Source organism: Ranitomeya imitator, chromosome 3, assembly GCF_032444005.1.
Source record: "Ranitomeya imitator isolate aRanImi1 chromosome 3, aRanImi1.pri, whole genome shotgun sequence".
Lineage (NCBI taxonomy): Eukaryota > Metazoa > Chordata > Amphibia > Anura > Dendrobatidae > Ranitomeya > Ranitomeya imitator.
This window is the reverse complement of record NC_091284.1, coordinates 487,426,821-487,450,040: the sequence shown is the minus strand read 5'-3', so window position 1 is coordinate 487,450,040 and position 23,220 is coordinate 487,426,821. Positions and strand designations below refer to the sequence as shown.

General features: G+C 43.6%; 1 protein-coding gene across 1 annotated transcript; it reads right to left on the bottom strand.

Moving 5' to 3' along the window:
• Positions 1-3,661: 3,661 nt before the first annotated feature.
• PDCL3 (phosducin like 3) lies at positions 3,662-22,981 on the bottom strand. The gene is made up of 6 exons (XM_069757585.1): positions 22,809-22,981; positions 21,168-21,288; positions 20,422-20,512; positions 10,747-10,890; positions 6,273-6,481; positions 3,662-4,813 (listed from the first exon to the last, which is right to left on the bottom strand). The coding sequence occupies exons 1-6, from the start codon at positions 22,812-22,814 to the stop codon at positions 4,677-4,679; spliced, it is 708 nt and encodes a 235-aa protein (XP_069613686.1). The 5' UTR covers positions 22,815-22,981; the 3' UTR covers positions 3,662-4,676.
• Positions 22,982-23,220: the final 239 nt, after the last annotated feature.

Sequence of the window (23,220 nt, the reverse complement as noted above, 5' to 3'; positions counted from 1 at the left end):
AAATTCAAGAAATTTCCGCCAGACCTTAGTGTAAATTTTAGTAGTGGATGGTTTTCTACTTTTTAAGAGGGTATTCACTAAACCCTCAGAGAATCCTCTAAGTTTTAATAATTGCCTTTCAAATTCCAAACTGTGAAGTTCATGCCCTTGACTTGAGGGTGGAAGAAGGGGCCCTGTGAGAGCAGGTCTCTGGTCTCCGGAAGAATCCAAGGATCGGAAATGGACATTGCTTTTAGCCATGAAAACCATGGCCTTTTGGGCCAAAATGGAGCTATCAACAGTATAAAGTTAAGTATAGCATAATATATTGCCCTCAATTCCTTCACATTAGAAGAGTCACTAGTTTCTGCTCTAGACCAATTAGGTTTTAAGGGACCACCAACCAAGGAACTTTAACCACCATCTAAGGGAGTGAACTACATCTGATGGCAGGAATAATGTGCGTTCTAAATGTCCCTGCAGCCTGCTATCTTCCTGTAACACAAATTTTTGTAGTTTCCTAGTATGTAGTTGTGCCCACTGTACTGCGGGAATACACAAGGTTAATGAACCCAGCAAAGACATGGCTTTTCTTAAGGACATACTACGCCTGTCAACGGCTAGGCTTACTTTATTAATTATGGATGTCTTTTTAGCATCAGGAAGCAAACATTTCTGGCTTACCGAGTCTAGAAGAAGCCCAAGGAACCTTTGACAGGTCACCGGTTGAAGTCTGGATTTTTCCCAGTTGATAATCCAGCCAAGTGATTGCAAAGAAGAAACTACTTCCGCTAGCCTCTGCTCACATTGAAGGGGGATTTACCTACTATCTAGGTATGGAATAATTAGGGTGTCTTTAACCCGTAAATATGACATTATCTCTAATAATAACTTGGTAAAGACCTGGGGAGCCATAGCCATCCCGAAGGGCATTGCTCTAAATTATAGATGACAAACTCGACCTCCTATTATAATGGCTACTCGAAGAAACTGTTGATGTCAGTGATGTATAGGCAGATGGTAATATGCATCTTTAAGATCCAAAACCGCCATATAACAGCCGGGAAACAAAATCTTAATAGCCGAACGTATAGACTCCATTTTAAGGGTTTAGATCTTAAAAATGTATTTAATTTCCTTAAATTATGGTCCTAAATAAACCATCAGGCTTGGGAATTCGAAACAAGGGAGAGTAAAAGCCCTTTCCTCTCTCTAATGCTTCCTGCTGTGGCCGAGATTTTAAGGAAGTCAATAGGAAAGAATCCGGAGGTTTCCGAATAAGGTGTAAGGTTAGGCCAGATGTTACAATATCAATGGCCCAGAAATTAGTAGTTATTTTTCTCCATTGGTGACCGAAATGTAGTAATCTACCCCCTACTGGCAGGGAAGAACTAGCGGGATCTATCGGCCGGTTTGAAAGGACGTCTGTGAAATAGGTTCCCCTTGTGTCTGAAATCTTTATTGTTCCAGCGGTCTTTATAGTCCTTTCTCCTGCCAAATGCCGGCTTCCTGAATGCTCTTCTGTAGAAGGGAATGAATGGATTAGGAAACCCTTTTTTCCTCTTACCCGCTTTAGTCAGGATATCGTCTAGCACTGCCCAAAAGAGGTACTCACCCTGACAGGGTATTGCACAAAGCTTAGATCTGGATTGGGCATCACCTTTCCAATTTTTTAACCATAATGCTCTGCGAGTTGTATTAGTCAAGTTAGCTGTTCTGGCTGCCAAACGGAGAGAGTCTATGGAGGTGTCTAACAAAAAAGCCGCAGCACCTTTAATCAAAGGAATAGCAGAACGTAACTTGTCTCCATTGGATCTGACAGGGTTCCAGCATCCTCTACCGGCACGGAGGAGCGACGAGAAGTAGAGGTTACAGCAGCATCCACCTTAGGTACTTTAGCCCAAGTAGCTAGGTCCTCGTCATCAAATGGGTAGCGTCTTTTAGATGCTATGGGCACAAAACCTTTTTGCCCTTGTTTGTTCCACTCTTTTATAACCAAATCTTTAATAGTTTGAATTACCAGAAAAACACGTCTAGATATTCCATTTTTTATTTTCTGGTCCAGCTGATCAAGCCAAACAAGCATGGACCTCCCCATATATGTTCTGAACAGGTAGGCGGCTGCTGCCAGTGATACCGCACACTCTTACCATCTGGTCTCCAAGTTGCGGAACGTGCCTCCTTGCGCTGCAGGTCCAATGTGATAGCATATTTCACAGTGAGGCATCTCCCAAAAAGCAGTGTCCCAGCAGGGAGACTGCTTGGTATTATATGGGCATCATCATCATGTGCCACAGAGGAGGGGGAGCCAGCAGGAACATTCCCCCGACCCTGCCACCCGCACTGGAGCCCCTGCCGCTCTACCACAAACTGCACAGGCGGTAATCCAGGCGGGTATTCCTCTTCTCATATAATCTTCAGAGAATCTTCTCTGTAGGTTCCCTTCTAGGAACAGGAAACCAACTGAGGAGCGAGGGGGGGCCGCCCCTTTTATCTTTCTGTAGGTTTCCTGTTCCTAGGGGCGGATCCCCTCTCTCAGTGGGTGCTGTCGTGGCGAAGAGAAAAAAATGTTGCCAAGTTTCAAATTAAAGGAAATTTCTGGGAATATTTTTTTTTTTTTTTTAAAGTTGTTCAACCTCTAGTTAAATGCAACAGTGTCACATGTAAAATATTATCACCCTCTACTCAACTCTCAGACCATCGTTATTCCAGTAACGTCTGCACTGTTGCAGCACTGAGCCCATTAGAGGCTGCAGATCATAGAATGAAGGGACCTCCTGGGTCATCTTGTCCAACCCCCTGCTCAATGCAGGAGTCACTAAACCATCTCAGACAGATAGATGTCTGTCCAGGGTCTGTTTGAAGACTTCCATTGAAAGAGAACTCACCACCTCTCATGGCAGCCTGTTCCTCATTGAACACCCTCACTGTCAAAAAGTTTTTTCTAATATCGAATCTGTGTCTTTTCTTTCACTTTTATCCCATTGCTTCTCGAGTTTCCAAGTGCAAATGAGAATAATGATGATCCCTCTACACTGTGACATCCCTTCAGATATTTGTAGACTGCTATTAAGTCTCCTCTAAGTCTTTTCTTTTGCAAGCTAAACATTCCCAAATGTAGGAGATGTGGGTGTGCTGCTGTTAAGTAAGAAATAAAAGATATACAGTAGTGTTCAAAATAATAGCAGTCCAATATAACTAACCAGATTGATCACTTTTTTTTGGTATAAATTATATTACCACATGGCAAACAATTTACCAGTTGGTGCAGTAGATTCTAAGAAAACCAACAGGCTCAGTATTCATGATCTGCAGGTTTTTGACTCTGTGTATTAAAACGCAGGTCATTCAGCATGTGTTTATTGAACCGTGTGGAATCACTGCATCCAATACATTGTACGGGTACATTTATCTTGTGGAGACTGAGCGTCCCCGCAAGATAAATTGACATGCTGTGGTCTGGAAAGACGGGCAGCATGTGTGTCTCCACAGGGAAGCCGCAGGTGCCGATGCACGTATAGTGGAGATGGGATTTATTCAAATCCCATTCATTATACTGTAACATCTGGATGCTGTGGATGTACGCAGCGATCAACCCGCAATGTTTACAGACTGTGGGAACATACCCTAATAGCCGACTGGAGTTCAAGTAGTAAGGTCAATCATTCTGTGAAGAAACAGGTGTGAATCAGGTGGCCTTTATTTAAGGGTGAAGGCAGGACATGTTGTACATGAATTTCTCCTTGAAAGTCTGAGACATATGGTTCCTTTGAGACATTTTTCAGAAACAGCGTACTTTGATTAAAAATAGATTGGAGATGGTAAAACTTATGCATCATGATATGAGCATATTTCTCTTACTATGGTGCCGGACCTAGTTACCGCTTACCGGGGATTATGGACCGGTTTGCAGATATTAAAATAATTGAAGAGGTCATGTTGCTTTATGCCAAAGAGGATAAGCCCTTGAAATGGATGTTTCAACAAGACAAGGCCCCTAAACACACCAGTAAACAAGTAAAATCTTGGTTCCAGTCCAACATAACTGAGGTTATGGATTGGCCAGCAAGATTGCCAAACCTTATTCCGATAGAACATTTGTGGGGTGACATCAAAAATGCATTTTCTGAGGCAAAGCCAACAAATGCCAAGAAATTGTGGGCTGTAGTGCAAACATCCTAGGCTGGAATAACAGGTGACAGGAGCCAGAAGTTGGTTGACTCTATACAACATAGATGCATACATAGTTTTTTAGAACTGCTTCACAACTACCGTATTTTCTGACCAGAAGACGCACTTTTTTTTCCTCCAAATTTGGGAGGAAAGTGTGGGTGTGTCTTATGGTAGGGATGTAACATGTGTGGAGGGGGGCCGCGGTGAGTGGGATCGCACTGGGAGCCCACTTGCAGGAGGCAGAAAAATGTCCCAGCTGCCTGCAATCAGCACTGGGGAAACCACATGGTCCCGAGGATTAAGTGCAGTGAATATTCATTAGCTACTTCCCTGCCCACCTGTCAGCTGAGCAGTGAGGGGAGAACAGCCATTGAATAGTCCTTCACTGAAACACACATTGTTTCCCAGCGCCGGATTCCTGCAGCTGCTGGGGAGATCTGTGTCTGCTGATAATAAATCAGAGCAGTGATATATTTTAAAATGACTGTACAAAAGTAAAATAAAAAGCATATAAATTAGTCTGATTAATCTGAATCAACGTCTTTGGTTGTGACAAAAGAATTCCTAATGGAAGACATGAACTGGTCCTGAATTTGTTGGCGTGGGTTCTCCTCGAGATCTGTCTTAATAGCTCCAGATTCAGATAATTTCCATTCTAGTTCTGTAGCAAGAGAAACAACAGTGTCAGAGAAAATAATAAGAGACACAATACTGAACTGGTACATTTGCGTACAGATCATGCAGGCTCTGTTCACACTTTTTCCATACGGACAATACAGTGTGTATTGATGAGAGGGATAAAATACATAGTACATACAAGAAAATCAAGATATGACTGTCGTTCATCATCAACTCTGAAAAAAAGAAACCTAGGCGACATTGTGACATCACCTAAGTGCTTTTCTAGAATATTCAGAGGCCATCTTTTCACTAGCCAAAACAATGGAACAAAACATCCAGAAGAAACAACCTAGATATCTCACTTGGATGTAAATATACATCTTTTTCTATTCAAATATAGTTGCCTGTCATGTAAAAAAAAATGGTATTAACCTGCAATACGGGGGTTAATCTGTAGGTTAAAAGCATTCTGAAGCAGTGTTGTCTCTGCACTGAAAGCCTAGCTGTTGAGAGGAAATGAACTTTATTCCTCCTGGCAGCTTCAGGCTTTCTGTCATAAAGGTGCAACTTCAGGCACAGCTCAGTACATAGAGTGCGGCGGACGCGGCACTGACCCATAGCTGGCTCTGTACTGATGCACTGTAGAGCCAGCTATCAGTCTGTGCTGGGTCATGATTATGTCCGCCATTCACTGTATACTGAGCTGAGACTGAAGCCATGCCCCTACGACTGAAAGCCTGAAGCCGCTGGGAGGAATAAAGTTCCCGATAGTCAGGCTTTCAAAATAGTGGCCACATTGCTTCAGAATGTGATTAACCTGCAGATTAATCCCATATCTACATGTTAATAGCTTTTTTTTTACATGACCGACTCCCTTTGAAGGTGTTCTCCGATAACTTATTTTCAGAACTGTCTTTCCCTTGACTCCCAAGCTTTCCCTTGGGTGTTCTAGTCCTTATGGATTAACAGTTTGGACCAGAAACATGGTTTCGCCACTGATGAGAACTGTGCACTCGCCAATGCAGCAAGAACAGGCTTTAGAGGAGTGCTGTGCTCCTTGCCTAAAAGATAGGCCAACGCTGATACTGCAGAGATTACCAGTAACCCAAGAATCGAGCAGTACACCTCAAATTAAAAATCCTTCCACTCTTCTTGAGAACACATTTAACAAAGTTGCTTATTTTTACAATTTTAAAATAAAATATTAATTGCCTGCCTACTTATTCAATCTCACTTGCATCTGCAATGATGTCACATCCTTCTTTCACATGACCGCTGCAGCCAATCATTCACGTGACCCCTGAATCGAGTCAGTTTCTGCAGTAGTGCAGGGAATGATTGCCATGACTCCATAACTACAGAACCAGTGGGGAATGACTAAGTGATAGTTACTGTATCATTTCTTTGTTTACTTTATTATATTTTAAGACTTTTCCTAAACAACCACTTTAAATGATATCATAAAAAGTAGCCGACATGGTCATTGATACTATACTTACCATCCTGAGTTAGATTAATTCCACCAAACAGCAGTGGTCCTATAAACCGAGCACGGATGTCCCCATCAAGATAAACAAAGATGGTAGGAAGGTTCTTGTCAGGGTAGTTTGGTATACAGGTGGTTGAAATGGATTTCACAAATTTCACATCTTTAAACTTTCTTGCAAGAGCAGCTAAATGTTGGTTTATTAACGTGCAAAGAGGGATTCTAGAAAACAAGTGTGAAGAATGTTCACTATACAACAATGCGAGGACAGAAGGCACATCTACTATATAAAGGTGTGTGTGTGTGTGTGTGTGTGTGTGTGTGTGTGTGTGTGTGTGTGTGTGTGTGTGTGTGTGTGTGTGTGTGTGTGTGTGTGTGTGTGTGTGTGTGTGTGTGTGTGTGTGTGTGTCCGGGATTGGCATCTGCACCGTCGCAGCTACAGCCACAAAATTTTGCACAGTCACACGTCTGGACCCCGAGAGCGTCATAGGCTATGTTGTGATGCGAAATTTTAACCCCGCGCGTTCCAATTCACCAAACAATTTTGCCCCTATCTACATAATGGGGAAAAAAGTGAAAGGAAAAGTGTTGGAGGCGTCGCAGCTACAGAAACTAAATTTTGCACAGTCACACGTCTGGACCCTGAGAGCGTCATAGGCCATGTTGTGAGGTAAAATTTTGACCCAGCGCTTTCCAATTCACCAAACTATTTTTCCCCTATATACATAATGGGGAAAAGTGAAAGGAAAAGTGTTGGAGGCAAATTGACAGCTGCCAGATGTGAACAAGGGGGACTTAAAGAATGAGAGCGATGGCGCAAAAGAGTATATACCGATCAGTTGCTAAGGTGGGGCCCCGACATGGGATACTCACCACACACGGGGATATGAACACACACACAAAATGCGCCACACACTACCACGTGCTTGAACACATAGACCACCCTCAGCACACATTTCACCACACATACACCAACCTCGCCACATAAAAGTCGAAACACAAAAGTCGCCGCTCAAAACTCGCCACGCGCAAAACTCGCCACATGCAAAAACTAGGCTCACGCAAAATTCGCCACAAGTGCAAAACTCACCTCATGGAAAACTCACCACACGCAAAACTTGCACACGCGGAAAAATTGCCACATGCACAAAATTTGCAACACATGCAAAAGTTGCCTCACACAAAACTTGCACATACTCAAAAGGCACCAGATATAAAACTCACCACGCGCAAAACTCGCCATGCGCAAAACTTGCTGCACACAACTTGCTACACTAACCTGTCACATGCAACTCGACACACAAAAAGTTGCTACACGCATGTTGCCACACAAAACTCAGCTCACAAAAGTCGCTACATGCATGTCGCCACACACAACTCAACACACACAACTTGACAAACGAAACTCGCCCTAAAACACACACAAGTCTGGTATTAGCCTTCAAAAATAAAAATCTGATTAATAAGCAGACAAACTACAAGAGCAACAAATGTAACATATAGGAAATACGGCAGCTGTCAGTCACATGACCTGTCTATTATGTGTATGTGTGAGCTAATATATACTGCCAGGGGGAGGGCTTCCTGTTGGCTGGGGATTTATCAGGCTGCCAATTTATCTTACAAATACTGAGGTAAAAATACTGAGCAAATAACGTGTTAACGAGGTCTAATACAGGAGATCACACAGGTATATACTATATACAGGAGAGATGACACAGGTATATACTATATAGAGGAGGAGATGACATACAGGTACATACTATATACAGGAGCAGATTACCTACAGGTATATACTATATACAGGAGGAGATGACATACAGGTATATGCTATATATAGAAGATGACATACAGGTATATACTATATACAGGAGGAGATGACACAGATATATACTATATGCAGGGGAGATGACACACAGGTATATACTATATACAGGAGGAGATGACATACAGGTATATACTATATATAGAAGGAGATGACATACAGGTATATACTATATATAGGAGGAGATGACATACAGGTATATATATATATAGGAGGAGATGACATACAGGTATATACTATATACAGGGGTGATGACATACAGGTATATACTATATACAAGAGAAGACCTACAGGTGTATACTATATATAAGGGAGATGACAAACATGTATATACTGAGGTGAAAATGAGGTGTGAGGTGAAAATGAAAAGGTGTGAGTGCAAAATGAGAGGAGTGAGGGAAAATAGTGTAGTGATCGGAAAATGACAGATGTGAGGTCGAAATGACGTGTTAGGGGGGGAATGAGAGGAGTGAGGGAGAAAATGAGAGGTGTGAGGGAGAAAATGAGAGATGTGAGGGGGAAAATTGAAGATGTGATTGGGAAAATGAGAGGCGTGATGGGAAAATAAGAGACGTGACGTGCTATAACTAACCACAGATATTTACTATGCCCAGGCAACGCCGGGCTCTTCAGCTAGTCTAATATATAAAGCTGTGTGTATGTATGCATGCATGCATGCATGCATGTATGTATGGGATTGGCATCTGCACCGTTGCAGCTACAGCCACACAATTTTGCACACTCACACGTCTGGACCCCGAGAGCGTCATAGGCTATGTTGTGAGGCGAAATTTTAACCCCGCGCGTTTCAATTCACTAAACAATTTTGCCCCTATCTACATAACGGGGAAAAAGTGAAAGGAAAAAAGTGTTGGAGGCGTCACAGCTACAGCAACAAAATTTTGCACAGTCGCACGTCTGGACCCTGAGAGTGTCATAGGCTATGTTGTGAGGTGAAATTTTAACTCCGCGCTTTCCAATTCACTAAACAATTTTGCCCCTATCTACATAATGGGGAAAAAGTGAAAGGAAAAGTGTTGGAGGCAAAATGACTGCTGCCAGATGTGAACAAGGGGGAGTTAAAGAGTGAAAGCGATGGCGCCAAAGAGTATATACCGTACAGTTGCTAAGGTGGGGCCCCGACATGGGATACTCACCACACACGGGGATATGAACACACACACAAAATGCGCCACACACTACCACGTGCTTGAACACATATTACCCTCAGCACACATTTGACCACACATACACCAACCTCGCCACATAAAAGTCGAAACACAAGTCGCCGCTCAAAAAACTCGCCACGCGCAAAACTCACCACATGCAAAACTAGGCTCACGCAAAACTCGCCACACGCAAAACTTGCACACGCGGAAAAATTGACACATGTACAAAAGTTTCAACACATGCAAAAGTTGCCTCACACAAAACTTGCACATACTCAAAACGCACCACACAAAACACGCCACGTGCAAAACTCGCCATGGGCAAAACTTGCTGCACACAACTTGCTACACTAAACTGTCACATGCAACTCGACACACAAAAAGTTGCTACACGAATGTCGCCATACAAAACTCATCTCACAAAAGTCGGTACATGCATGTCGCCACACGCAACTCAACACACAACTTGACACATGAAACTCGCCCTAAAACACACACAAGTCTAGTACTATCCTTCAAAACTAAAAATCTGATTAATTGCAACTACTACAAGACATCTAAGATTGTCACAAAAGCTCCTCCAAATCAGATACAACGGAATAATTTGCTCCTATTTACTATTATTGTAGGTGGCAGCTGGGATTTCACCTGAGACTGAATCACAACACATCTATGGGAGTTTATTATTGGCTGTGCACCAAAATTCTGGCACAAATTTTTAAAGAAGCTCAAAAAGGCTATTACTTTTTGAAATTTTGCAAAGAGTGTGGTTTAGCGAAAGGGGCATGGACCAACTGAAATCTTAGGCCGGGGTCACACTTGCGAGTGCAATGCAAGAATCTCACATCAAGTCCCCTGCACTGCTGCCGACACTCGAGACCGGAGCGTTCAGCTGCACAGAAATACATGCCGCCCCAAATTCTGGTCCCGAGTGCCGGCGGCTGTGCAGGGGACTTGATGCGAGATTCTTGCATTGCACTCGCAAGTGTGACCCCAGCCTTACAACAATGTTATGCCATTAAGGTTTAGTTCAAGGGTAATGTATAAAAAGAGCATTAATAATCTCCGATCGAGTGCAATGTGTAGACTTGGTGCCCTTAGAATTTAGTTTATCCACAGTAAAAGGGCTTTCTAAATTCCCAAGGAGAACAAGGCCCCCCCTTTTGGTTTTAGGAATTTTGTAGACAAGGAAATTATTTTTGTTCCTGGTTATAGTAAGGGTTGGGAAGTGAAAATGGCAACTTCAGCCGCTTGATGGTAATATGCACAGAAGCAAGCAGAGCAATCAAAAAAGCACAAAAAACATATAGGAGATTGTTAGATGAGGAAGGCAGGAGATTAATAACAGCTTTTCAGTTGATTGTCTAATGTCAATGACAGCGGAGATCACATATGTCACAGGCCCAGGAAAAGGGGTTGCTACAACAAATTTTTCCTTTGAGCACCATGATTGGTGATCACATGACTTGGAACTAAAATAAGGTGATATTTACCCTTGTTTGTAAAGGTGCAAAATCACCCAGAGATCCTTACTAGCGTTCGTCACTTCTTGTACGTAGTCCTGTCCAGAGATCTCCAACACCTCCCCAAACTTATTCTTTATTTGCGTTGCTTGCCACTGAGCCAACCTTTGCTGCCTATGACGAAGAGCAAAAATTATTAATATCACTTTCCATACGCAATTATAACTGCAGTTTTCAGACTTGCTAGATATTTCCATGAGTGTGGATTTTTCTGTAAGTTTAACCCTCTACAATGCAAAGAGCAAAGTTTGAACTAAAGCTGCAACACATAGGGCATAAAAGTTTCAGAAAGTCAGCAGCATCATCTTAAATCTGCTCAGACTTCTGCCCTCTCCATAGAGTGAATGGGATTTTATTAATGGTCACTAGCATTATATTGCAAGTTTGTTGCAGATTTTTAATGAATCCAAATTATGATACGAATATACTTACTGAAAAACTCTACAGTCCTCTGCACCCTGTAGAATGGCTGCTACAGAAAACAACATTTCTTACCATTTCTGCATTTCCAATTAAAGGGGGATAAGAACTAACAGGCAAGTTCTTACCAACTACCTTCTTGTTCCGCTCCATTCTGGCTCAAAGCAGTCGCAGACTGCCGACGATTCTGCTGCTTCACATCAACAGAGTAGATCTTCCTATTCTGGGCGGCTCTGTCGACGGTACACGATTGACAACCTCCCCCGCTGCGTTAGGCTGAACCACCTGTCAATCAGCATGACATCGGCAGTCACACCCACCAACAGAGCAGAGCGGAAGAGAAGGGGCTGCTCTGTCAATGTGACGTCACCAGGAAGCAGCAGAATCACTGGCAGGAGCGGTCCGTGACCACTTTGAGGTGGCAGAGCTCAGTGCCAGGCACAACAAGTATGCAGTTAGAAACTATCTGGAAGTTAACCCCTTCCTGACCCATGACGCCACGTAGGCGTCATGAAAGTCGGTGCCAATCCAACCCATGACGCCTATGTGGCGTCATGGAAAGATCACGTCCCTGCAGATCGGGTGAAAGGGTTAACTCCCATTTCACCCGATCTGCAGGGACAGGGGGAGTGGTAGTTTAGCCCAGGAAGGGTGGCTTCACCCCCTCGTGGCTACGATCGCTCTGATTGGCTGTTGAAAGTGAAACTGCCAATCAGAGCGATTTGTAATATTTCACCTATTATAACTGGTGAAATATTACAATCCAGCCATGGCCGATGCTGCAATATCATCGGCCATGGCTGGAAATACTAATGTGCCCCCCCACCCCACCGATCGCCCCCCCCCCCCCAGCCCCCCGATCTGTCCGGTACACTGCTCCGGCTCCCCTCTGTCCTGTGCTCCGCTCCCCCCCGTGCTCTTGGCCGCTCCCCCCGTGCTTCAATCACCCCCCCCCCCCGTGCTCCGTTCCACCCCCCGTGCTCCGTTCCACCCCTCCCGCGCTCCGATTCACCCCCCCATGCTCTTATTCCCCCCCCCGTGCTCCCCCCCCACCCCATCATACTTACCGATCCTGCCGGTGTCCGTCCGTCTTCTCCCCGGGCGCTGCCATCTTCCAAAATGGCGGGCGCATGCGCAGTGCACCCGCCGAATCTGCCGGCCGGCAGATTCGTTCCAAAGTGCATTTTGATCACTGAGATATAATCTATCTCAGTGATCAAAATAAAAAAATAATAAATGACCCCCCCCCCCCTTTGTCACCCCCATAGGTAGGGACAATAAATAAAAATAGTAGGGTTAGGGGTAGGGTTAGGGCTAGGGTTAGGGTTTCGGTATGTGCACACGTATTCTGGTCCTCTGCGGATTTTTCCGCTGCGGATTTGATAAATCCGCAGTGCTAAACCGCTGCGGATTTATGGCGGATTTACCGCGTTTTTTCTGCGCATTTCACTGCGGTTTTACAACTACGATTTTCTATTGGAGCAGTTGTTAAACCGCTGTGGAATCCGCACAAAGAAGTGACATACTGCGGAATGTAAACCGCTGCGTTTCCGTGCAGTTTTTCATGTGTACAGCGATTTTTGTTTCCCATAGGTTTACATTGAACTGTAAACTCATGGGAAACTGCTGCGGATCCGCAGCGGTTTCCGCAGCGTGTGCACATACTTTTAGAATTAGGCTATGTGCACACGGTGCGGATTTGGCTGCAGATCCGCAGTGGATTGGCCGCTGCGGATTCGCAGCAGTGTTCCATCAGGTGTACAGTACCATGTAAACATATGGAAACCAAATCCACTGTGCCCATGGTGCGGAAAATACCGCGCGGAAACGCTGCGTTGTATTTTCCGCAGCATGTCAATTCTTTGTGCGGATTCCGCAGCGTTTTACACCTGTTCCTCAATAGGAATCCGCAGGTGAAATCCGCACAAAAAACACTGGAAATCCGCGGAAAATCCGCAGGTAAAACGCAGTGCCTTTTACCCGCGGATTTTTCAAAAATGATGCTGAAAAATCTCACACGAATCCGCACCGTGGGCACATAGCCTTAGGGTTAGGGTTGGAATTAGGGTTGTGATTAGGGTTATGGCTACAGTTGGTATTAGGGTTAGGGGTGTGGGGGGGTTAGTGTTGGAGGTAGAATTGAGGGGTTTCCACTGTTTAGGCACATCAGGGGTCTCCAAACGCAACATGGCGCCACCATTGATTCCAGCCAATCTCGTATTCAAAAAGTCAAATGGTGCTCCCTCAATTCCGAGCCCTGACGTGTGCCCAAACAGTGGTTTACCCCCACATATGGGGTATCAGTGTACTCAGGACAAACTGCGCAACAATTACTGGGGTCCAATTTCTCCTGTTACCCTTGTGAAAATAAAAAAAATGCTTGATAAAACATCATTTTTGAGGAAAGAAAAATGATTTATTATTTTCACGGCTCTACGTTGTAAACGTCTGTGAAGCACTTGGGGGTTCAAAGTGCTCACCACATATCTAGATAAGTTCCTTGGGGGGTCTAGTTTCTAAAATGAGGTCACTTGTGGGGGGTTTCTACTGTTTAGGCACACCAGGGGCTCTGCAAATGCAACGTGACGCCCGCAGACCATTCCATCAAAGTCTGCATTTCAAAAGTCACTACTTCCCTTCTGAGCCCCGACGTGTGCCCAAACAGTGGTTTACCTCCACACATGGGGTATCAGCGTACTCAGGAGTAACTGAAAAACAACTTTTGGGGTCCAATTTCTCCTGTAACCCTTGGGAAAATAAAAAATTGCAGGCTAAATGATCATTTTTGAGAAAATAATTTTTTATTTTTATTTTCATGGCTCTGCGTTATAAACTTCTGTGAAGCACTTGGGGGTTCAAAGTCCTCACCACACATCTAGATTAGTTCCTTTGGTGGACTAGTTTCCAAAATGGGGTCATTTCTGGGGGATCTCCAATGTTTAGGCACACAGGGGCTCTCCAAACGTGACATGGTGTCCGCTAATGATTGGAGCTAATTTTCCATTTAAAAAGCCAAATGGCGTGCCTTCCCTTCCGAGCCCTGCCGTGCGCCCAAACAGTGGTTTACCCCCAAATATGGGGTATCAGCGTACTCAGGACAAACTGGACAACAACATTTGGGGTCCAATTTCTCCTATTACCCTTGGCAAAATAGGAAATTCCAGGCTAAAAAATCATTTTTGAGGAAAGAAAAATTATTTTTTATTTTCATGGCTCTGCGTTATAAACTTCTGTGAAGCACCTGGGGGTTTAAAGTGCTCAATATGCATCTAGATAAGTTCCTTGGGGGGTCTAGTTTCCAAAATGGGGTCACTTGTGGGGGAGCTCCAATGTTTAGGCACACAGGGGCTCTCCAAACGCGACATGGTGTCCGCTAACAATTGGAGCTAATTTTCCATTCAAAAAGTCAAATGGCGCGCCTTCCCTTCCGAGCCCTGCCGAGTGCCCAAACAGTGGTTTACCCCCACATATGAGGTATCGGCGTACTCGGGAGAAACTGCCCAACAAATTTTATGATCCATTTTATCCTATTGCCCATATGATAATGAAAAGAATTTTTTTGTGAAAAAAAAGTACTTTTTCATTTTTACGGATCAATTTGTTAAGCACCTGGGGGTTCAAAGTGCTCACTATGCATCTAGATAAGTTCCCTGGGGCGTCTAGTTTCCAAAATGGGGTCACTTGTGGGGGAGCTCTAATTTTTAGGCACACGGGGGCTCTCCAAACGTGACATGGTGTCCGCTAAAGAGTGGAGCCAATTTTTGATTCAAAAAGTCAAATGGCGCTCCTTCCCTTACAAGCCCTGCCGTGTGCCCAAACAGTGGTTTACCCCCACATATGAGGTATCAGCGTACTCAGGACAAATTGGACAACAACTTTCGTGGTCCAGTTTCTCCTTTTACCATTGGGAAAATAAAAAAATTGTTGCTAAAATATAATTTTCGTGACTAAAAAGTTAAATGTTAATTTTTTCCTTCCATGTTGCTTCTGCTGCTGTGAAGCTCCTGAAGGGTTAATAAGCTTCTTGAATGTGGTTTTGAGCACCTTGAGGGGTGCAGTTTTTAGAATGATGTCACTTTTGGGTATTTTCAGCCATATAGACTCCTCAAACTGACTTCAAATGTGAGGTGGTCCCTAAAAAAATGGTTTTGTAAATTTCGTTGTAAAAATGAGAAATCGCTGGTCAAATTTTAACCCTTATAACTTCCTAGCAAAAAAAATTTTGTTTCCAAAATTGTGCTGATGTAAAGTAGACGTGTGGGAAATGTTATTTATTAACTATTTTGTGTCACATAACTCTCTGGTTTAACAGAATAAAAATTCAAAATGTGAAAATTGCAAAATTTTCAAAATTTTTGCCAAATTTCCGTTTTTATCACAAATAAACGCATAATTTATTGACCTAAATTTACCACTAACATGAAGCCCAATATGTCACGAAAAAACAATCTCAGAACCGCTAGGATCCGTTGAAGCGTTCCTGAGTTATTACCTCATAAAGGGACACTGGTCAGAATTGCAAAAAACGGCAAGGTCTTTAAGCTCAAAATAGGCTGGGTCATGAAGGGGTTAAAAAAAAAAAAAAAAAGATTAAAATGAACCATTGTGGGAATTTAGATTTACAGTCTAATTTTAGAGATTACTTACAATTAACTGAGTTCAGCTGTTCTATGTCACCTCCATGTTAGTCCAGAAGTCTCCAAGAAAGTGTGCACAGGTCAGAACTGATAAGTGTGTGTAACGTACAGTTGCATGGATTCTCCATTTACCATGTTGGACAAATTCTTCACGATTTAAGAAAACAGATTTGTCCAGTTTGTACAACCCATATGTAGGTGAAATGTCCCCAGATGAGTTGAAAATCAAAGCTTTCAATTGTTGAGACCAGCTGTAATAAGCAGGAAAGTAACCAGCTGGCCTTTTTCCTATTGAAATTAATACTTTATGGATGAGCCAGGCCCTATGGAGGTAAATACGATGGACCTATAGACCAATACTCTGGCTAAAAAGAGGGTCCTGCATGAGGAAATCCTCTCCCACTGGAACCATATTTTCGCAAAACACTTAGGGATAGAAGGCACCATCAACAATAATATTTTATGTGATCAACCCGCAGCATGTCAAGCATAGGCAATACAAGACAAGAGGAAAGAGACATGCACAAACACAGGGATCAACAAAAAAATATAGCAAATTTTATTAATTCAATGTCCTTTGACTAAACAATTTGAATTAAAAACATTTAAAACCACAATTGACAAAAAAAAAAAAAAATATACCCAAGAAGACAAAAGGGAAGACAAGGAATAATACACATGGGGGAACGGTCCCTTATCAAATTTCCTCCTAAATCATATGCTGCCCAGGTAACACAGTAGTTAGCCCTCATTTAGGCCTTGAAAAAGTCCTGCAATTATATATTGGTACCGAATATAGGCAAAAAAAATTGCACACGTGCAATTCCTATAGTAAATAAATGAAAATATATATATATATATATATATATATATATATATATATATATATATATATATATATATAGCCTAAATGCACAGATAATTTAATACCATAACCATATACACATCTTAATAAAGGACCAACATAGTTGAGCAAATAATTTAGACAAATAAAGAAATATACAAGAATACATATAGCCAAAATAAGCTCCTAATGGACATGCTCACACTCTGTATATAGCTGAGGAGGTTAAGATGGAAAAAGAGAGGAACCGGCTCCCATGTGGCCCACCCAACGCGTACCTTCACCTGAGTGACACTATGAGTGGCTATATGTATTCTTGTATATTTCTTTATTTGTCTAAATTATTTGCTCAACTATGTTGGTCCTTTATTAAGATGTGTATATGGTAATGATACTAAATTGTTATCTGTGCATTTAGGCTATATTTATATATACCGTATATACTCGAGTATAAGCCGAGATTTTCAGCCCATTTTTTTGGGCTGAAAGTCCCCCTCTCGGCTTATACTCGAGTCATATACCCGGGTGTCAGCAGGGGAGGGGGAGCGGGGGCTGTGTAGTTATACTTACCTGCTCCCAGCGCGGTCCCTGCAGTCCCTGGCTTCTCCGGCGCTGCAGATTCTTCCTGCACTGAGCGGTCACATGGCACCGCTCATTACAGAAATGAATAGGCAGCTCCACCCCCATAGGGGAGGAGCCGCATATTCATTGCTGTAAATGATCGGTGCCATGTGACCGCTCAATTACAGGAAGAAGCTGCAGCGCCGGAGAAGCCAGGGACTGCAGGGACCGCGCCGCAGCAGGTAAGGGGAGCGCAGCGCTATAATTACCTGCTCCTCGCTCCGGCTCCGTCTGCAGCGTCCTCTAGCAGTGACGCTCAGGTTAGAGGGCGCTGTGACGTAGTCAGTGCGCGCCCTCTGCTGAGCGTCAGTGCTGGAGACGGAGCCGCACGAGGAGCAGGTAATTATTGAAAGCGCCGGCGTCCTGAGAAGAGAGGTGAGTATGTGATTTTTTTTTTTTTTTTACGGCAGCACCAGCAGCATTCTAAGGAGCACCTATGGGGCCATAAAGGTGCAGAGCATATAAGGGGCACAGCATTATAAGGAGCACCTATGGGGCCATAAAGGTGCAGAGCATATAAGGGGCACAGCATTCTAAGGAGCACCTATGGGGCCATAAAGGTGCAGAGCATATAAGGGGCACAGCATTATAAGGAGCACCTATGGGGCCATAAAGGTGCAGAGCATATAAGGGGCACAGCATTCTAAGGAGCACCTATGGGGCCATAAAGGTGCAGAGCATATAAGGGGCACAGCATTATAAGGAGCATCTATGGGGCCATAAAGGTGCAGAGCATATATGGGGCACAGCATTATAAGGAGCATCTATGGGGCCATAAAGGTGCAGAGCATATATGGGGCACAGCATTATAAGGAGCACCTATGGGGCCATAAAGGTGCAGAGCATATATGGGGCACAGCATTATAAGGAGCACCTATGGGGCCATAAAGGTGCAGAGCATATATGGGGCACAGCATTATAAGGAGCACCTATGGGGCCATAAAGGTGCAGAGCATATATGGGGCACAGCATTATAAGGAGCACCTATGGGGCCATAAAGGCGCAGAGCATAAATGGGGCACAGCATTATAAGGAGCATCTATGGGGCCATAAAGGTGCAGAGCATAAATGGGGCACAGCATTATAAGGAGCACCTATGGGGCCATAAAGGTGCAGAGCATATATGGGGCACAGCATTATAAGGAGCACCTATGGGGCCATAAAGGTGCAGAGCATATATGGGGCACAGCATTATAAGGAGCACCTATGGGGCCATAAAGGTGCAGAGCATATATGGGGCACAGCATTATAAGGAGCACCTATGGGGCCATAAAGGTGCAGAGCATATATGGGGCACAGCATTATAAGGAGCACCTATGGGGCCATAAAGGTGCAGAGCATATATGGGGCACAGCATTATAAGGAGCACCTATGGGGCCATAAAGGTGCAGAGCATATATGGGGCACAGCATTATAAGGAGCACCTATAGGGCCATAATCAAAGGTGCAGAGCATATATGGCACAGCATTATAAGGAGCACCTATGGGGCCATAAAGGTGCAGAGCATATATGGGGCACAGCATTATAAGGAGCACCTATGGGGCCATAAAGGTGCAGAGCATATATGGGGCACAGCATTATAAGGAGCACCTATGGGGCCATAAAGGTGCAGAGCATATATGGGGCACAGCATTATAAGGAACACCTATGGGGCCATAATCAAAGGTGCAGAGCATATATGGCACAACATTATAAGGAGCATCTATGGGGCCATAATCAAAGGTGCAGAGCATATATGGCACAGCATTATAAGGAGCATCTATGGGGCCATAATCAAAGGTGCAGAGCATATATGGCAGAGCATTATAAGGGGCATCTATGGGGCCATAATCAAAGGTGCAGAGCATATATGGCACAGCATTATAAGGGGCACCTATGGGGCCATAATCAAAGGTGCAGAGCATATATGGCACAGCATTATAAGGAGCATCTATGGGGCCATAATCAAAGGTGCAGAGCATATATGGCACAGCATTATAAGGGGCACCTATGGGGCCATAATCAAAGGTGCAGAGCATATATGGCAGAGCATTATAAGGGGCACCTATGGGGCCATAATCAAAGGTGCAGAGCATATATGGCACAGCATTATAAGGGGCACCTATGGGGCCATAATCAAAGGTGCAGAGCATTATATATGGCACAGCATTATAAGGAGCATCTATGGGGCCATAATCAACGGTGCAGAGCATTCTATATAGCACAGTTGTATATGGAGCATCTATGGGGCAATAATGAACGGTATGGAGCATCTATTTTTATTTTTGAAATTCACCGGTAAATGCTGCATTTTCTACCCTAGGCTTATACTCGAGTCAATAAGTTTTCCCAGTTTTTTGTGGCAAAATTAGGGGGGTCGGCTTATACTCGGGTCGGCTTATACTCGAGTACATACGGTATTCATTTATTTACTATAGGAATTGCACGTGTGCACTTTTTTTTGCCTAAATTGGGTACCAATCTATAATTGCAGGACTTTTTCAAGGCCTAAATGAAAGCCAACTACTGTGTTACCTGGGCAGCATATGATTTAGGAGGAAATTTGATAAGGGACTGTTCCCCCATGTGTATTATTCCTTGTCTTCTTGGGTAAATTTTTTTGTCAATTGTGGTTTTAAATGTTTTTAATTCAAGTTGTGTGGTCAAAGGACATTGAATTAATAAAATTTGCTATATTTTTTTGTTGATTCCCTGTGTTTGTGCATGTCTCTTTCCTCTTGTCTTGTATTGGAACCATATTTTCATAACAGATTTATTGTTACGGAAGAAATATTCTGAAAACGCTACAGACCGAACTTTGATATGAAATTATATACCGCTTTGAATGTCTTACCATGACTAGGAAATATGTTATATACTCACCGTACATATTATTCTAGTCACCCTGTTTCTACCTATGAGCCCGGGGTAAGGACTATGACTGTGATTTTGTGAAGTGAAGCGGCCCCATCATCCAAACACTGAAGGTGACAATTTCTCATAGGAGCAACTGGATAAAGCCAAGACTTGATTTTATATTACTATAGCGGAAGCGTCACTAACACTTAGTATTTACACAGGTCTTATTATGGGCAGAACATATCTTCTGTGTTTTTTGTAAGAACAGGAACTAAGTGGCTCACCTGTATTGTTCTATTGCTCGCTCATCTTCCTCACTAAATTCGTCCTCATTCTCATCAAGTTCTTCCAGTGTCATGTCCTCATATGTTTTCACTGAAGAAAAAAAAAATACATAAAATTAGAAGTACTTATTACTTAAAGGATTCAAACAATATGAATAAATCAAGTCCTAAATATCACACTTTAGCACAAAAAGTCCTCCAAATTAGAAAGTCTCCTCCAGAAACTTACTCCAGGCAATGACTGGAACGAGATGCACCAGAAGAAAAGCAAAATAAATTATTTTTTTTAAAATCCAACATTTGGTAGAGTCACATTTCATAGGTCTGTCTACAAGAAAAATGAATAAAAAAGTCAATGTGTGTTGTAAAATTAAATATAATAGAGAATTAAGCTTGACCAGTAAAGTTAGCACGATCTGTAAAAATATTGCTAAGAATACGTAGAAATAATTAAAAAAAAAAAAAAAAGGTTAGGTTTCATTAACGCCTACATTGGATGCTCTACTGGAAGCATCGGTCTTAATTTTCACTACACTTACCACTAAGATTGAATTGGAACATGAGGGATACTATAGCAAAAACACAATGGACCCCTGCACAGGAGACGTTGCTATCCATTATGTGACGAATCCAGCTCTGCCATCAGGTTCATTGCTCCCATAACAAAACAAGATAACGGAACTTGACAAACTCAGATGTAAACAAGGCTTTAAAAGTACTCTGGGATTATCACATCCGGTACTCACCAACGGACTGCTGCTTGAGGGTCTCTGCTTCTTCCTCCTCATCCTCCTTTGGTACCTCCTTGGGCGGAAGGATGCCTTTTCTGCGCAAGATATCATTCCACTCTGTATCTTCATTTGGGTCCTGAGATAGATATATTTGAACAAAATCCACATTATCAAATGCACAACACACTGGGATACATATCTAGAGTCATTACATTTCCATATATACAGAATCTGAAAACCAAGGTGGCTGTGCATGTGTGCAGCTCTCCCCAATGAAGTCAATGGGAGCTAGGACTGCCGGGATGAATTGGACATTAATCTTTTCAAAATTCACAAGTTCTAAACTAAGGAAAGTAAATGAATGCATGAAATACTGATATGACTTGGTGATGCATTTACAGCATACATTCAACTGAAGGGGTGACCCTGTGAGACTTGGTCGGCGCCTACTCATATCTTGGCCACACTGTGCCAGGCAGCACTTTAGCCATCATATAGCGCTTAGAACGCATTCACATAGCCTACACGTAAGGCGGAAAAGAGCAGGAACCAACATGTAATCTGCAATGCCTCCGATAATTCATGGGAGATTTTTTTTTTGCTACACATACGTAGGCTATGTTCACACGTTGCGTTTTTGCAGCTTTTATTTATGCAAATTTTCAGCTGCATTTCACAGTTCCAGCAAAGTCAGAAATCTCATGTTTTTTCCCCTGACTGATTTGTCAAAGAACTGCGTTTTTACAAAATGCAGCATGTCACTTCTCTCGGCTCTGAAAACAGTAAGTGGAAAAATACAGCAAAAATGCAGGTATCGGGTTTTTCTGCGTTTTTGGTGCCAAAACTTGATGAAGTTTTATCAGATTATTCTATCATCTGAAGCTGACTGAGCTAGTGGTAGGAGTTGTGCTGCATAGACTCGCACATACAATTGGTGGAGCAGGACGCCGCATCCGGAGCAGCGCAGACCCCCGGGGCGGTAACAAACATTGTAGGAAATCAGACACACTGGATCCTTCTCACCCACATCTGTCAGAGAAGTGTCAAGGGCACCTACAGGCATTGGACACCATCTAATGTGTACGGCGGGGGGACTTAAAGGGATTGTACCGAGTCTGAATGCTATCCCCTAGCCAGAGGATAGGGTATTACCTCCTGATCGCTGGGAGTCTGACTACTTGGACCCCCACTGATTCTAAGAACAGGGCCTCCTATGTTACTAGTTGGTCATGCGCACCTCGGCTCCATTCATTCTCTGTGGGACGGCTCGAGGTAGCTGAGCGCCGTGTTCGGCATTTCCACAAAGCAATAATGGAGCGGAGGGGCTCATGTTCGCCCAACACTCCATTCACACGGAGCTCTTCTCGGGATTGTGGCGGTTCTAGCATTGAGCCCCCTGCCATCGAGAAGTTATCCCCTTTCCATTAGGGGGATAAGATACAAACTTGGTAGAACCCCTTTAAGGCTACTTATACCATTAGTGATCCGTACAAACAGCATTCTAACAGTAAAAGTGGGAATTTCCTATCGGAATCCATTTCCAGGCCCACTATCCCCAGTGTGAGGCACAGCACTGCACGGGGCTCCTAATGTGGGGACAGCCAGGAAATGTCAGCTCCTCTAGGAGACGTACAGGTCACCAGTACATACACTAACCTGCATGGCCGCGACAAATGTGGAGCTGCCGGCAGACACAAGCGAACTGACAGCACAACTCACGTTCAGGCCACGGCCGGGGGAAGCAATTCTGTGTCACGCCGCACACGACTTCCGGTTCCAGCTCGCTCCATATATGGACGTGCTGTGCGGCGTGTGAGGCGGTGTGTGACGGGAGCAGCTGCGCTGTGGCGGGTGTTGCAGGATAATATGTCCCCCGTGCCCCGCACCCTTCTTTACCACTACCCCAGTGCTGGTGTACAATGTGCGCACTGCTAGGGCGGGTGGTGAGAGAATGCCGTCCTGCCCTGACAGGAAACCTTAATGGGGATTTCTACCTTTAACTTTTTTAATGGGTTTTCTCAAGTTCACACGTCAAATTACAAAGTGCTTGTAAAAAAACCAAACAATT